This window comes from Pelodiscus sinensis, chromosome 12, assembly GCF_052426305.1.
Source record: "Pelodiscus sinensis isolate ZL-2025 chromosome 12, ASM5242630v1, whole genome shotgun sequence".
Classification (NCBI taxonomy): Eukaryota; Metazoa; Chordata; order Testudines; family Trionychidae; genus Pelodiscus; species Pelodiscus sinensis.
In genome coordinates, this window is record NC_143063.1 from 3,278,899 (window position 1) to 3,293,421 (window position 14,523).

At 63.5% G+C, this 14,523-nt stretch overlaps 1 protein-coding gene across 1 annotated transcript; it reads right to left on the bottom strand.

Moving 5' to 3' along the window:
- Positions 1–4,805: 4,805 nt before the first annotated feature.
- C12H16orf86 (chromosome 12 C16orf86 homolog) lies at positions 4,806–13,745 on the bottom strand. The gene is made up of 6 exons (XM_075940517.2): positions 13,634–13,745; positions 12,043–12,162; positions 10,944–11,101; positions 7,855–8,045; positions 6,383–6,538; positions 4,806–4,951 (listed from the first exon to the last, which is right to left on the bottom strand). Exons 2-6 carry the CDS (start codon positions 12,157–12,159, stop codon positions 4,806–4,808), a joined length of 768 nt encoding a protein of 255 aa, XP_075796632.2. The 5' UTR covers positions 12,160–12,162; positions 13,634–13,745.
- Positions 13,746–14,523: the final 778 nt, after the last annotated feature.

Sequence of the window (14,523 nt, forward strand, 5' to 3'; positions counted from 1 at the left end):
TGTGTTTCAGGGCAGTGAAAAATACGCCACTCTAGTACCCACTGATTGTGACTGTCCACGGAGATTGGGCAAGTCGCTGCCTGTGCTTTGTTCCCACGTGAGAATAGGCTGTGAAAAGGGAGAAGGTTGCCCCTTGCCCCTTTTACTATTTCTAACCCTCAGACTGTTCTGTGTCAAGTTCGTGGGTGGATGAGAGTTAGAGAAATTTGACTCCCACCCTACCTCCCCTTCGTCGGAACTGAGGTGAGGCAGCGTCGGCAGGGGTACTTATGACCCCCCATGGTGGCGCCACTCCAGGGGGCGCCCTGCCGGCACTACGGGTACCGCTAGGGAAAACGCTCCGGAAGACGCGGTGCACACACCTAATTCGAATGGACATGAGCAACACATCTCGAAGAACAACAGTTACAGGTAAGTAACCGTTCTTTTTCCGGCCTCTCCCTCATTCCTGCATGGGGGTGGCCTGTTTTCATTTGCCGTTTCATACAGGCCACAAAGCCTGAGATGGTCTGGCTTAGGGATGTTAAATGGCATTTAATCAGCTAATCGATTAGTCAATTAGCTGATAAGAGAGGGAAACTGCAGAGCTCCAGCGGGGTTAGCTCACAGCCCCAGGAGCTAACCCCGCTGCGGCTCTGCCTTTTAAATATATTAAGAGCCACTAGGCTCTTAATACATTTAAAAGGCTAAAGCGCTGTGGAGGGGGACCCAGTCCCTGCTACACCTCTGCCTCCCTGAACCCCCCCCACTCCTGCTGCAGAGATGGTGCTGGGGGGAACCGGCTTTTAAGCCAGCTCCCCCCAGCATTGACTCCTGCTTCCCTCTCCCCCTTGCTGCTTCTTTCTGATAGAGGCAGCAAGGGGCAGGGAGCGACTAGTTGAGTCATTAGTTGACTGTCCAATAAACATTTGCTTATAGTTGACTAGTCGCTGACATCCCTAGTCTGGCTGTTCCTGGTCTATGTCCTATACTGTTCCCTGGGACTGATGGGTTCTCTGCTTTGTTGGGGAAAGCTTTTGGGGCAGGAATTCCTGAGAAGCAAAATCCCCAGTGTTCCTAATTCGAAGTGAATACTTCGGTTTATCAGTGTAAATTTTCGGCAGGGACAGCTCTGGCATAGTGTCCTTTTACTGCTGCTCTGCGCTACTGACCACGGCCAACATCACTTGCCTGTCACTGGGACTCTTGCTACAGGGTCTTTATCTCCTTTCTAGACCCTTCCTGTGTGGTACTGAGTCCCCAGCAGGCCTGTTCCTTACCCAGAAAAGCCCTGCTGCAGTGCAAGGCAGAGCTAAGGGCTGTCTCCATAGCACATGGCTGTACGCAGCCTGTAGCATTGTCCCCGTGAGACGCTAACTAGGCAGCAGTCTGGTGCACTGTAGATCCGCACACTGTGGCTTGCTCTGCTGGAACTTGCATTGTAGCCAAATCTCTAGTTTTGGGAACTAGCCTGACTTTATCAATATAGGCTTGTTTTTCTCTCCACACTGAACCCTCTCCCCCTTGGGAATGTCTGGGGCTTTGTTTTTTCTAGGATTAAGACAGAAGTGACTTAGACATACTAAAAATAATTCAATACCAGACTCCATTTATATAGCCAGAGAAATCACAAGGAAATTGGAAAACAGCCAAGGTTGAGTCTTCAGGGAAGTGTGTTTTCATTTAGGGAGAAACTTCATTCTAACTAGGTGACACAGTGGAAACGGAGAAGGCCATTGGCTGTTTCACCTTGTTCTGGACTGGGTACGATGCTGATCTTTTCTCCTCGGAGTCCTCAATTTATTTAAAAGGAGCTTTGTTATGTAAGTAAACCATATTGGCAGCTGTATCCTTGACCATGCTCCTTCATTGTCTAATTCTTTCCATTTGTGTGTGGATAAGTGTATGTGCACCAAGGCATGTGCAGATGTGCACCACCAATAGAAACACACGCTATTGGGCTGTGGGCGCTCTGCTAATCAGCTGGGCAACATTTGAATCTCTCGTGGGTGGCTGCCTGCCTAACCACTCAGCTCTCAGGCCATGGTGAGGGGAGAGGAGAGATTAATATCTGTGCTTTTAGTTTGTTTCTCAACATAATTTTAACAGTCAATATTTGGGTACAAAAGAAATCCCGTATGTTGCAGGGGAGTAGGAAAACTCAATGGTGTCATTGTTTCCAAGAAAGCATGACATTCTCTGAGGGGAAATATATTAAAAAACAGCAAGGCTCTGATGAAGTGGTTTTTCCCCCCACAGAATCTGATGCCCAAATAAATCTGTTCGTCTTTAAGGTGCCACAGGACTCCTCGTTAGTCTGTATCTGCACAAACCGGCGTATCCCTCTGGGTATGTCTGCACTACAGAGAACAGAGGGGGTTTTCTGGCACTGGTAATCTTCATTCTATGGAGAAGAAGCCTTTATGCAATAGAGCTCTTTCACAAAAAGGCGTGTGTAGACAGGGGAGAGTTCTTTTGGAAGAAGAGGAAAAAGGACAGGTGCCTCGGCGGAGGCCAGTCCATCCATAGCAATCACAGCTTACATGCGAAAGAGCGTCCGTTCAGTCTAGATGCTCTTTTGAAAAAGCAGATCGCTTTTGCAGTGTGGACACTCTCTTTCGGAAGATCTCATCTGAAAAAAGCTTTTTCCGAAAGAAGCCTGTAGTTTAGATGTAGACTGAGACTTGTCAGGAAATATTATGAGCAGGTACTGCCTAATATTAATTCCAAGTAAAGAAATAGTTAAAACAACTGGCCGCTTTAAATTACGGTTTTTGGACCGAGAGCTGACCCTGCCGGCCGTACCTTTGGCCCTGTATGGCGGGGCCGAGTACGAGGACTCCAGGACTGTGGGAGCTGGTCTACAAAGCTGTATCACCTTTAAAACAATCAAGTTGTGAAGTTGTGCTGCTGGCTTGGGGTGTCTAGGCAAGTTTCATAACTCCACATCCAGTGTATTCAGCATATGTACCCAGCGCCTCTGCCAAGTCCTGGGGATTGCTGTTACACAGTGACCCCTACTGGAAGGGAGGGAAAGCATGTCGACAGGGTTCAAAACAGGTTATTCCTTAGTGTTGGTCAGAGCCGGGCGAGATCCGGCCCGCCTACCACTTGGAGCCAGCCCCTGGACTGCATCTGGCCGCCTTCTATTTATATCTGGCTGCCGAATTTCCCAGCAGTGGCTCAGGCACCGGGATCCTATTTAAATGACTCCTGGCTTCCAGTCGTGGGGCTATCCCGGCAGGGATGGGAGCCAGGAGCCCTTTAAATAGCCATAGCAGCCCTGGAAAGGGGCTGGCAGGCACTGCGGTAGCAGAGGGGCTGGGAGCTGCAAGCCCTTTGCTGTGTTTTGAATTCAAAGCCTCTGGCCCCAGACAGCTCTGGGGAGAGGCTAGTCCTCAGCCCTGCCCCTTCTAGAGATGGAGCCGGTCCATGACCATGGGCCAACATTCATTAAATGTGCCCCCCTGCCTCCTGTGAAAGTAATTACCCACCCCTCTTGGCAGTGCTTCCAAGTCATCCCGTTCAGAGTGGAGCTGGCAGCGCTCTGGAGGAGTTCGCCCGCCTGAGTTCGGCACCTTGTATCTGTGTTGACTTACAGGGGCATAAAATCAATAAAATACCAGTTGGGGGGGAGGGGGACTTGGGGTAATCGTCCAGTCCACTTCTGGAATTTCCGGTGCAGCTGCCGGAGCCACCTGTGCCCTGGAGTGAGGTGGCTGCAGCAGCCTATTAAAGTCCTGCCCTTCTGTCCCCGGGGAAATTCAACAGGCAGCGCACGGCGGCTGCCACCAGTCTGGACAAATGGGCACAGTGCCCCTGAGCCGTCAGGTGGTAACCACTGTGCAGGCTGTATTCCTATCTCCAGTTCCTCCTCCTGGCGGGCAGGTGGGCTCCCTGGGTCTTCGGCTGGGCCTGCGCCAGGACTGCGCTGCTCTCACCTGCCTAGCCGTGCTCCTCTGGAGTAGCTCCCCATGGACCGTATTCCTGCACCCCCAGCGAGCGGCCCTATGGGAGTACAGCCCTCTGCTCCGGGTTCCCGCTGAGTCTCTGGCCTGCGCTCCCTCCACCAGCCTTGGCCTGCACACCTAGGACTTTCGCGCCCTGTGCTCCACAGCGACTGAGCCTTTGAGATCTGAGAAACGCTGCCCAGGAAAGCCGCCGCCTCCCTCGGCATGCGAGCCCTCGACCCCTCTGACCTCCAGCGCCCCTTCCCTGAAAGTCTCCTCCCCTGGCTGCATCCACATGATCTGAGTCAACAGGGTGCCCTTAGCCAAGAAGGCTCATGTGACATATTAGGGGGCATTAGGAGGAACGTTGCCAGCCGATCTAGGGAAGTGATTATTCCCCTTTATTTGGACTCGACTCCTGAGGTCTCGTCCAGCCCTGGGATTCTGTGGCTCTATGAATCTAGGACAGGCTATTGGCGAGGGGCAGCTTTTGTGTCTGGGGGGGCTGGACTTCCCCGCACTGCTGATAGCTTATGCGGTGCTGGCTGAATCTGAACCCCAGTGACTTGTTCCACCCACCTCTTGAACCAGAAGCCTCGTCTGCTGTGGCCGCCTGCTCCAGGCCCGGCCGCAGCCCGTTGCAGAGGTGCAGACCACGGACAGCCGCTCGGAGTCTTTATTTGAGAAGTGGCAGAGGCACATGTTAAGCTGCCCCCGACTAAGGAGCAGGGCTGGGGTGATGCCGCGGCGTTCCAGACGGTGGCTTTTCCCAGGGACACTCGGCCCACGCCCGGCAGCCTCCCGCCTCCCCTGCAGTTGTCAAGCGGCCCCACCCAGGGTCCCCGCAGGTCGGCCGGAGCCGGGAAGCGGGTGCGGTTATTTATACTGCGGGGAGAGCGGGGGCACCAGGTGAGCCGCGCAGACGCTCAGCATCTTGTCGATGTCGACCTGGGTTGACTTGTCGACTTCTGCCCGGGGCGGCGTTCTCAGGGTGCAGCTTTCGGGCTTCCTGTCTTTCGCTCCTGCCGGGAAGAGGCGAGAGGGGTGGGTCGCGGAGCTCCCCTCCTGGTGCAGAAACCAGTGGGTGGGGCGGGGAGGAGACTGCCAGCAGGCCGCCGTGGGGCGCTCCTCCGCTCTGCCGGGCTTTCATCTCTCTAGGCCCCTGGAGGACGGTGAGGTAGACCCGGTGGGCTCAGCTTCTTTGCTTTCCCTACAGCTGTCCATGGATCAGAAGGGGCAGGATCCCCTCGTGTGATTGGGAGCAGCTGTGCCTCTCTAGGGCAGGCCTGTGCCCTTTGAGCATCACTCAGCGGCATGGGCCACCCACGGTGCCGCCTTGCAGCAGGGAGGGATTTGGACCCAAAGGAGGGGCCAGCCTTTCCCCTACCAAGGGCAGAACCAGACCTGGCGCCTGTTCCCTTCCCTCGCTAGTGTCTGGCACGGGCTCCCCTGTGCTGGCTGATGCTGGCGCTCAGAGACGGGGCCGAGCCGCTCGTCTCCTTTTCACGCTCATCCTCTCGTTCCCTACCCCCCTATTTCAGCCTTTCCTCGCTGGTCCCACGGAGCCTGGCGCCGTGAGCCTGCCCAGCCCCCTCCCTTTCACGGCGCTCCCTGAATTGCTGCGTAAAGGGGGCGTGGCGCATGCTGGATGCTTCCCCTCTGCTTCTGGGCACATGGGAGACGGAAGCACGGAGTCTGGGCCAGGGGGGCTCAGTGCTGCCCCCCACCCCTCCCACACACACTCCGAGGCGAGCGGCCTGTGCAGGCACCTGGAGAGGGGTCACTGGCCGGCCTTGTCTCCCTGGCTCAGTCGGGAGGCTGCAGCGGGCAGGCCCCAGACCTGCTGCCGGCCCTGGGAAGAGCCCCTTCACGTCCCCCCCAGCTGGCTAGCAGGGGCTGTGTCAGGCACACCCAGCGGGGGGGCGGGTTTCTGTGGGGGGAGGGGTGGCCAGCTTTGGGAACATGCCCTTGTGCTGCAGGCGGGAGGAGTCTGGGGGAAAGCTGTGGGGTCTGATTTTTACGCCCCAGACATAAGGGGGCCTGGACTAATTCCTGCCCCAGAGCGTGGGGGCCAAAGGCAAGTGGCGGGCGAGGCTGGATCAGGCCCTATCTGGACTGCGTGGTCGGGGAGAGTCCTGCCCTTGCTGTGCGGCTGGGGCCCACAACGGCCCTGCGGGGGCAGAGTGTGGACGCAGGGACGGTGACAACACCTGCACACATGGCCATGGACCTCTCTGGACTGCGCTCCCCACCCGCACACATGGCCATGGACCTCTCTGGACTGCGCTCCCCAGGATACCTCTGGGCTGCCCCTGAAGGAACAGGACATGCTCCCCCCACGTCTCACCTGATCCCACGAGCCCCCGGCCGGCAGCCCCCAAACTGGCTGCGTTCGCCCCAGCAGGGGTCTGTTGGCTGCGCCCGGCCCAGTGCCCTCGCTCCGTCCCTGGTACCTGTTGGGCGAGAGCCCGCTGCCGCCTCGGTGTCTGCGTCGTCTTGGGCGCCGGCAGCCTCCCCCGGCGCGTCGCTCTCCTCCTCCGCCGGGCTGTTCAGCTCCGGGTTGTCGTAGTTGATGTACTGGTACAAGGGCCGCAGGCGCGGCGGCCTCCCTAGCGCGGTCATAACGTCGCCACTGTGACACCGAGTACGCAGCTTCCCTCCCTGGCCAGCCCCCTCCCAGCAGCTGCAACAGAGCCTCATGCTCCCTGGGCTCCCGAGGGGGAAAGTGAGGCACACGGCAAGAGCAGGACTGGCCCCCTCTCTAATGGGGTCTGTGGGGAGAGTAGGGGGGAGGCCGGCTGGTGGGGGAAGTGTCAGGTGCACATGCAGCCCCATCCGCGGGGGGAAACCGCTGTGGGGGACAAATCACCCGGCCAGGGCAACACCCGCAGCAGTGTGACGCCGACAGGCGGACTCGAACCTGGGGCCGCCGGAGCTTCGAGTCGGAGCCTCTACAGCGGGAGCTGAAAGCCAGCCGGCTGCACAGCGGCCTGTCTGCGGTCTCGGTGCTGCTAAGGGGACGGCGCCGCACCTAGCAGGGGTCTGCATTACACCCTAGCCCCCCACAGCGCCACGGGCAGCGCTGCAGGGCCGTGCCCTCAGAGCCAAGTGCCTGCTGCCTCCCCCAGGTGCCGCCTCCTGCCAGGCAGCCCTCTCACTGGCCAGGCAGGGTTCCCAGGGCTCCGGTTTTGAACCGGACAGGCCAGTATTTGAGCTTTCTGTTTGGGAAACAAATTGAGACAATGGAAATGAGACAATAGAAGTGTTCGGCGTGTTCTCAATCAGCTGCGATGTCGACTGTGACGTCATGTCAAGTGTGTCCGGTGTTGTTGTTGAAACCATCTGGCAACCCTCGGGGGGGGGGGGGGGGAGTCTGAGTGGGGCTGAGCCGGCCGGCAGAGGGGGGCCGTTCCTCCTTCCCTAGAGGAGAGCCCGGGCTCTGTCCTCTCCTGCTAGGGCGCAGGGCACCGGTACCACCTCTCTTGGCCTCCAGAACAGAGCTGAAAGGAAGCCAGCCGGCTGGGGCATTTGCCTGGCCTGGGGCTCTCCTGCAGGCTGCCGGACTAAGCAGGCCAGGCAGGTGCAAGGGGCTGGCTGGGGGGGTGCCCCCTGCCGGGGGCCGTCTCTCCCCCCGCCCCAGTGCCCTTTCAGAAGGACTGGGGGTCTGTCCCGTCTCTTCTTCCCCTTGCCCGACCAGGGAGCGAGGGCGAAGTCGCGGCTGGGGCCTTCCTCTCCCTCCCGGCTGCCGCGGGCAGGGCCGAGGGGGGCACAGCAGGCTGGCAACTCTCCCTTCGCTCCCTGGGAGTCGGAGGACGAAGAGCAGCCGTGACCGGCTCTGTGCAGCGCCCCTCCCGCCCCCCCCCCCCCGGGGTCCTGTCTCCTGGAGGCTCCTCGCCGGCTGCCCTCCTGCGGCGCCCGCACTTACGGTCTGTGCCTGGCGCGTCGGGGGGCAGAGCCACGGCCGCGCCGCCTGCAGCAGCTGCCAGCTCCACGGAGCTTTTGCGTTTCTTGGCTTTCTTGTGCTGCCGGGGCGCGAGGGGCGCCTCCCCCTGCCCCGCCTTGGGAAGCAGCTTCCTGAAGCTGGCGTGCTGGAAAACCAGCACGGAGGGGTCAGCCCTGTGGGGCAGAAGCAGAGGTGAACAGCGGCTCCTGGCAGGGCAGAAGGCCCCCTCCCCCGGGGCTCGGCCGTCCTGCCAAGGCTGGCAGCTAGCCTCTCGCCCCCCAGCCCTGATGCAGACCCAGATGGGGAAACCGAGGCATGGAGCAGGTCCGTGACTTGTCCATGGCTGAGGCAGGAGAACCGCACCCAGACTTCCGGCCCCCCTGCTCTGCCCTAACCGCAAGCTGAGCTGGTGTAAATGCCCCCCCCCTTGCTGAACCTCAGGCCCGGTTTGGGTGGAGCAGAGGGTCGGGGTGGGGCTGTTACGTGCTTAGAACCTGCCCCGGGTCCGTTTCCTGACGGGTCCTGGACGGGATGGAAGTTCTGAGCCCTGGCTGTGCCAAGGGGCCAATTTCCCAGCCTCCCTGCCCCCCCCCCCAGGGCAGTTCTGCCCCATTCAGCTCCTGGCCCTACTGCTGGGTGGTGGGTCTGAGCCCTGGCCACCAGCCTGGCGGGCTCATGTCACTCAGCAGGCCTCAGTGCGGCCTGGCTTCCGTCAGGGCCGGGTGGGACCCTCTGCCCCTGAGGCATCCCTGTGCCACTGCGCTAGCGCCAACGCCTGCTCCTCCAGCTGCTCCTCCATCCCGCGGGCCCCCGCCCCGGGGCCACAGCGCTGGCGGGAGGCTCCCCGGCTGGCAAGCCCTGGAGGGGACATACACGCACGGAGCCCAGAGGCAGGCCCGGCCCCATCTCCCAGCCCCAGGCCGCGCCGCGCTGGACAGCCTCTAGGAACGAGCCGGGGGTCTCGGAGCCGGGGGCCTCAGGACCGGGGAGAATTCAGGGCTTCGCCGTCCCCACGGAGGGGCCCATTTGGGGTGCCAGGCCCAAGAGACTCCCTTCCCCCACAAGGAGGAGCAGCCTTCACAACCCGACAGCGTCCACTCGGGGTGCTGGTCCCCCTGCTCTGGCCTCTGCGATTTCACCTTCCCCCCCCGGCCCACTCCCGGGTCAGCTTCACTCCCCCTCAATTCTCAACCCGTGTGGAACCTGGCCTGGCACAGGGACTCTGTGTGCTGGTCCCAGGTGTGTGGTGGGAGCTAGGTGTGCGGGGCCCAGAGTCCAGGCAGGGGGCTAGGTGGGCGGGGCCCCAGAGTCCAGCCAGGGGGCTAGGTGGGCGGGGCCCCAGAGTCCAGGCAGGGGGCTAGGTGTGCGGGGCCCCAGAGTCCAGGCAGGGGGCTAGGTGTGCAGGGCCCCAGAGTCCAGCCAGGGGGCTAGGTGGGCGGGGCCCCAGAGTCCAGGCAGGGAGCTAGGTGTGCGGGGCCCCAGAGTCCAGGCAGGGGGCTAGGTGGGCGGGGGCCCAGAGTCCAGCCAGGGGGCTAGGTGTGCAGGGCCCCAGAGTCCAGCCAGGGGGCTAGGTGGGCGGGGGCCCAGAGTCCAGCCAGGGGGCTAGGTGTGCAGGGCCCCAGAGTCCAGGCAGGGGGCTAGGTGTGCAGGGCCCCAGAGTCCAGCCAGGGGGCTAGGTGTGCGGGGGCCCAGAGTCCAGCCAGGGGGCTAGGTGGGCGGGGCCCCAGAGTCCAGGCAGGGGGCTAGGTGTGCGGGGCCCCAGAGTCCAGGCAGGGGGCTAGGTGTGCGGGCCCCAGAGTCCAGGCAGGGGGCTAGGTGGGCGGGGGCCCCAGAGTCCAGGCAGGGGGCTAGGTGGGCGGGGCCCCAGAGTCCAGCCAGGGGGCTAGGTGGGCGGGGCCCCAGAGTCCAGCCAGGGGGCTAGGTGGGCGGGGGCCCAGAGTCCAGCCAGGGGGCTAGGTGGGCGGGGGCCCAGAGTCCAGCCAGGGGGCTAGGTGGGCGGGGGCCCAGAGTCCAGCCAGGGGGCTAGGTGGGCGGGGCCCCAGAGTCCAGCCAGGGGGCTAGGTGGGCGGGGCCCCAGAGTCCAGGCAGGGAGCTAGGTGTGCAGGGCCCCAGAGTCCAGCCAGGGGGCTAGGTGGGCGGGGCCCCAGAGTCCAGGCAGGGAGCTAGGTGTGCGGGGCCCCAGAGTCCAGGCAGGGGGCTAGGTGGGCGGGGCCCCAGAGTCCAGCCAGGGGGCTAGGTGGGCGGGGCCCCAGAGTCCAGGCAGGGGGCTAGGTGTGCAGGGCCCCAGAGTCCAGCCAGGGGGCTAGGTGGGCGGGGCCCCAGAGTCCAGGCAGGGAGCTAGGTGGGCGGGGCCCCAGAGTCCAGGCAGGGGGCTAGGTGGGCGGGGGCCCCAGAGTCCAGGCAGGGGGCTAGGTGGGCGGGGGCCCCAGAGTCCAGCCAGGGGGCTAGGTGGGCGGGGCCCCAGAGTCCAGCCAGGGGGCTAGGTGGGCGGGGCCCCAGAGTCCAGCCAGGGGGCTAGGTGGGCGGGGCCCCAGAGTCCAGCCAGGGGGCTAGGTGGGCGGGGGCCCAGAGTCCAGCCAGGGGGCTAGGTGGGCGGGGCCCCAGAGTCCAGCCAGGGGGCTAGGTGGGCGGGGCCCCAGAGTCCAGCCAGGGGGCTAGGTGGGCGGGGCCCCAGAGTCCAGGCAGGGGGCTAGGTGGGCGGGGCCCAGAGTCCAGGCAGGGGGCTAGGTGTGCGGGGCCCCAGAGTCCAGCCAGGGGGCTAGGTGGGCGGGGCCCCAGAGTCCAGCCAGGGGGCTAGGTGGGCGGGGCCCCAGAGTCCAGCCAGGGGGCTAGGTGGGCGGGGCCCCAGAGTCCAGCCAGGGGGCTAGGTGGGCGGGGCCCCAGAGTCCAGCCAGGGGGCTAGGTGTGCTGGGCACCAGGGCAGGAGCTCGGGGGGGTGCCAGAGCCGTTGCAGTTGGGGAGCTCCTGGAAGCCAAGGACCAGGCCTTGCCCTTCGGCGCCCGCTGTGCCGTGGGGTGGGACCCCCGGCAGTGGGATGCTAGTAACAGCCCCCAGGGAACCGTCCCACCTACTTGGTGGCCTTTACTTTAAAGCCGGAGGCCAGCAGCCAGGCCTGGAGCCCGGAGACAGAGCGCGGGGCTCTCAGCTCCGGGAAGAGCTCGCGGTGCACCTCCGCCTCCTCGCCGTACAGCCGGGCGTCCACCCGCACTCCCTGCCCGTCCTCGTCCCACTGGGGAGGGAGACGACCGCTTAGGGCTGGGGGAGCGAAGGGCCCGCACTCCGATCCGCCCTTCCTGTGCTGCGGCTCCAGGCGATGCTGGGAGCTGCCTGGAGCAAGCGGGTGGGGGCATTTCTGGGCCGTGAATTGCTTCAGGACAGAGCTACGTTCCTGGCGCTGGGTACCGAGCCTGCCCCCCCGCCCCGCCCCGCCCGCCGGGGGCTGCACGGCCCAGACGCCGGGTCTGTGGGGTCAGATCAGGGGGAAGTAACTTGGATTTCTTACAGGCACTGTCCTGTCGCAACACCCCCTTGGCCGGGGGGGGCCGGCTGTGACAGGACAGTGCTGCTCGCCCCATCAGACCAGGCGTGACCTGGCTCTGCCGGACGCGGAGTCAAATCGGAAACCTGAAGAGGGTTTGGAATGGAAAATACGGCGACTGTCAGCTAGCGGCAATTGCCGCGGGAGCTCCGCCTGTCCGAGGTTAACGCTGTTTGTCCCCACTGGAGTGTGGGCGGCTGGGAAGAGGCTCAGGGCAGGGGGCTGAGGGGTGTGGGGGAGTGTTGGAGTCAGGGCAGGAGCTCCATATACTGGCCCTGGGGGTGGGGGGGGGCTAGGTGTAGGGGGGTAGCCAGAGTCAAGGCAGGGGGTGGGAGTGCGGGGGGGCCCAGAGCGGGGGTTGGGGGGTGAGGTGCAGGAGTCAGGGATGGAGGGGGTCTTGTCTTGGGGTACACAAGGCAAAGAAGACCCCAAAGGGGCACCCTAATCTGCCGGGGCTGACGGTTTTAAAGAGCACGTCCCTCCCCCCCAGGAGACGAGCTGGCTCCCACAGGGCCTGCCTGCGTCTCGGCCCCACGGCGCGGCCGGAGGAGGCGTCCTCGCACTCCCCACACACCCTGCAGACAGGCCGACCCCTTGGCGTCTCGCCTTCTCACCGCGCCGGGGTCCCTTACCTCCAGCGCCTTGATGGCCGGGTTGTCCAGCGCTGCTGCCAACTGGGGGAGGAAGCGGCTGGGCACGGCCTTGCCCCCGGGCCTCTTCTCGCTTGGACTCCTGCCTGTGCTGGCCATGGCCTGGGAAGGGGGTAGCTGACCTCAGGGGCGGCGCTGTGTCCAGCCTGCTTCGAGCACCTGCCTGAGCCGGCGGCTGGGCCCTCGACCACAGAGGCTGCCAGGCAGGGGGTGCTGGGAGCCCATTGGCAGAACACAGCCAGCTGCTGCACTCACTGAGTAGCTCACGCCGTGGGGAGGCACAAGCCACAGGCAGGGCCCCAGAGCACTTCCAAACTCGGCTAAGAGCGGCACGTGGACAGGTGCATCAGGACAGCCAGACAGGGTCAGCCCAAAGGCCCATCCAGCCCAGTGTCCTGTCTGCCCACTGCAGCCAGTGCCAGGTGCCCCAGAGGGAGTGAACAGAGCAGATATCATATGATCCAGCCCATCACCCTTTCCCATCCCCGACAAACAGAGGTTAGGGACACCCTCCCTGCCCATCCTGCCTAACAGCCGTTGATGGACCCAACCTCCATGAATCTATCCACCTCTTTTTTGTGCCCTGTTAAAAGTCCTGGCCTTCACCACATCCCCTGGCAAGGAGTTCCACAGATTAACTGTGCGCGGCGTGAAGAAAAATGGCCTTTGGTTTGTTTGAAACCTTTGTGCCTGTCTTCTCTAACAGACACCAAGTGGCAAAGAGGCCATGCGCCTGGCTATTCATTTCCACCAGGACCCCTTCATGCCTCATGGGCCGAGTCACCGGGCAGCGGTTACATTAAGGACACTGTCCCAGGGTTAAAACTGGTGTACATATGACTCAGGCCCGGCACGTATTTGCAACGCACAATCCCGCCGGCTGAGAAGGGGGACGCGGCAGAAAGAGCAGAGCACGGACCCTGGCGGCTCCGGAGCAGTGTGGTTTGGCTGGCCCCGGCCGACGGAGGCTTCGATGCCATGAAAGCTGGTTGGCAAGTGACCCCACCCTGCTTCCCGGGGGAGATCTGCTCCAACAATCGTCCCCCTGCCCGACGGCCGCGTCCCCGCTCTCCTGGCACTAACCCGAGCCCCTGCGATTGGGCCGGGGGGCTCCTGAGCGCCTGGCTCCGCGGGTTTGTTTTGGGAAGAACAGTTCTCGGTGGCAGAGAAAACCCCGGAAATGGGAACCCGCCAGCCCGGCTCTGAGTCGGCCTGGAGACTAACAGGACTCAACTCGCAGCTTTACCGGGCTCTTTGTCCGTCCTGGGGGGGTGACACTTGCTCACATCAAAGCCCCCCCCTTACGGGTTCCTCACCCCCCAGCCCCGGGGAGGGGGGCTCCCTCTCTGCTAGGGACACCTGCCGCCGGCTGGGCCGCAGCTCTGCAAGCGCAAGGCCTGGCAGGGTCCAGGCCCGGAAGCGCCTGCGGGACGCTGGGGCAGCCCGCTCCAGAGGGGATCCCCGGCCCTTCGCCTGCACACGCTGCCGCCCAGCCCGGGGCTGCCCCCGCGGGCAGGGGAGGCGTCTGTGCCCTGGGCGTCGCGCTGACCCTCGCACGCAGCGGGGATCAAACCTGGGACCTCGGGCGCGGCTGCTGCCGGAGCAGAGAGACGCCAGCCGCGTCCAGGGGGCGACGGTGGCAGCCGGGCCCCAGGCAGTAGCCGGGCGTTGGGCACCTCCCGGTGCGCCCCAGCAGCCCTTCCCCCCGCCAGTGCCCTGCGAGCCATTGGTTCCCCCCGCGTTTCCCTCTGCCCCATCGCCACGGTCCCCTCAGGCTCGCTCGGCACGGTCCCCGGGACCGTCGCGTCCCCTTCCTCCTCAATGGGGCCCCGCTGGTTTCATGCCTGCAGGCTTCATAGGCTCCAGAAACCGGACACTGCGGGGCTTCCCCCAGGCAACCGGCAGGTGTCCGACCTGGCACCTTCCCCCCTGCAGCCTGTCCAGCCTGGCACCTTCTCCTGCAGTCGGCGGGCATCTGGCCTGGTGCCTTCCCCTGCAGCCAGCGGGCATCTAGCCTGGCACCTTCCCCCCCTGCAGCCCATCCAGCCTGGCACATTTCCCTGGAGCCGGTGGGCATCCGACCTGGCACCTTCCCCCCCTGCAGCCCATCCAGCCTGGCACATTTCCCTGCAGCCGGTGGGCATCCGACCTGGCACCTTCCTCCCCTGCAGCCCATCCAGCCTGGCACATTTCCCTGCAGCCGGTGGGCATCCGACCTGGCACCTTCCTCCCCTGCAGCCCATCCAGCCTGGCACATTTCCCTGCAGCCGGTGGGCATCCGACCTGGCACCTTCCCTCCTGCTGCCCGTCTGGCCTGGCACCTTCCCACCTGCAGCTGGCGGGCGATGTGCATGACTGCGGCTACCGTGGAAGCGCCCCAGGCCAGAACTGCCGTGTTCGGTCAGACACCCATGCCTGCCCCTTTCTGGCTGTGAATTGCCCAGCGGCCTGTGCCCGGGCCCA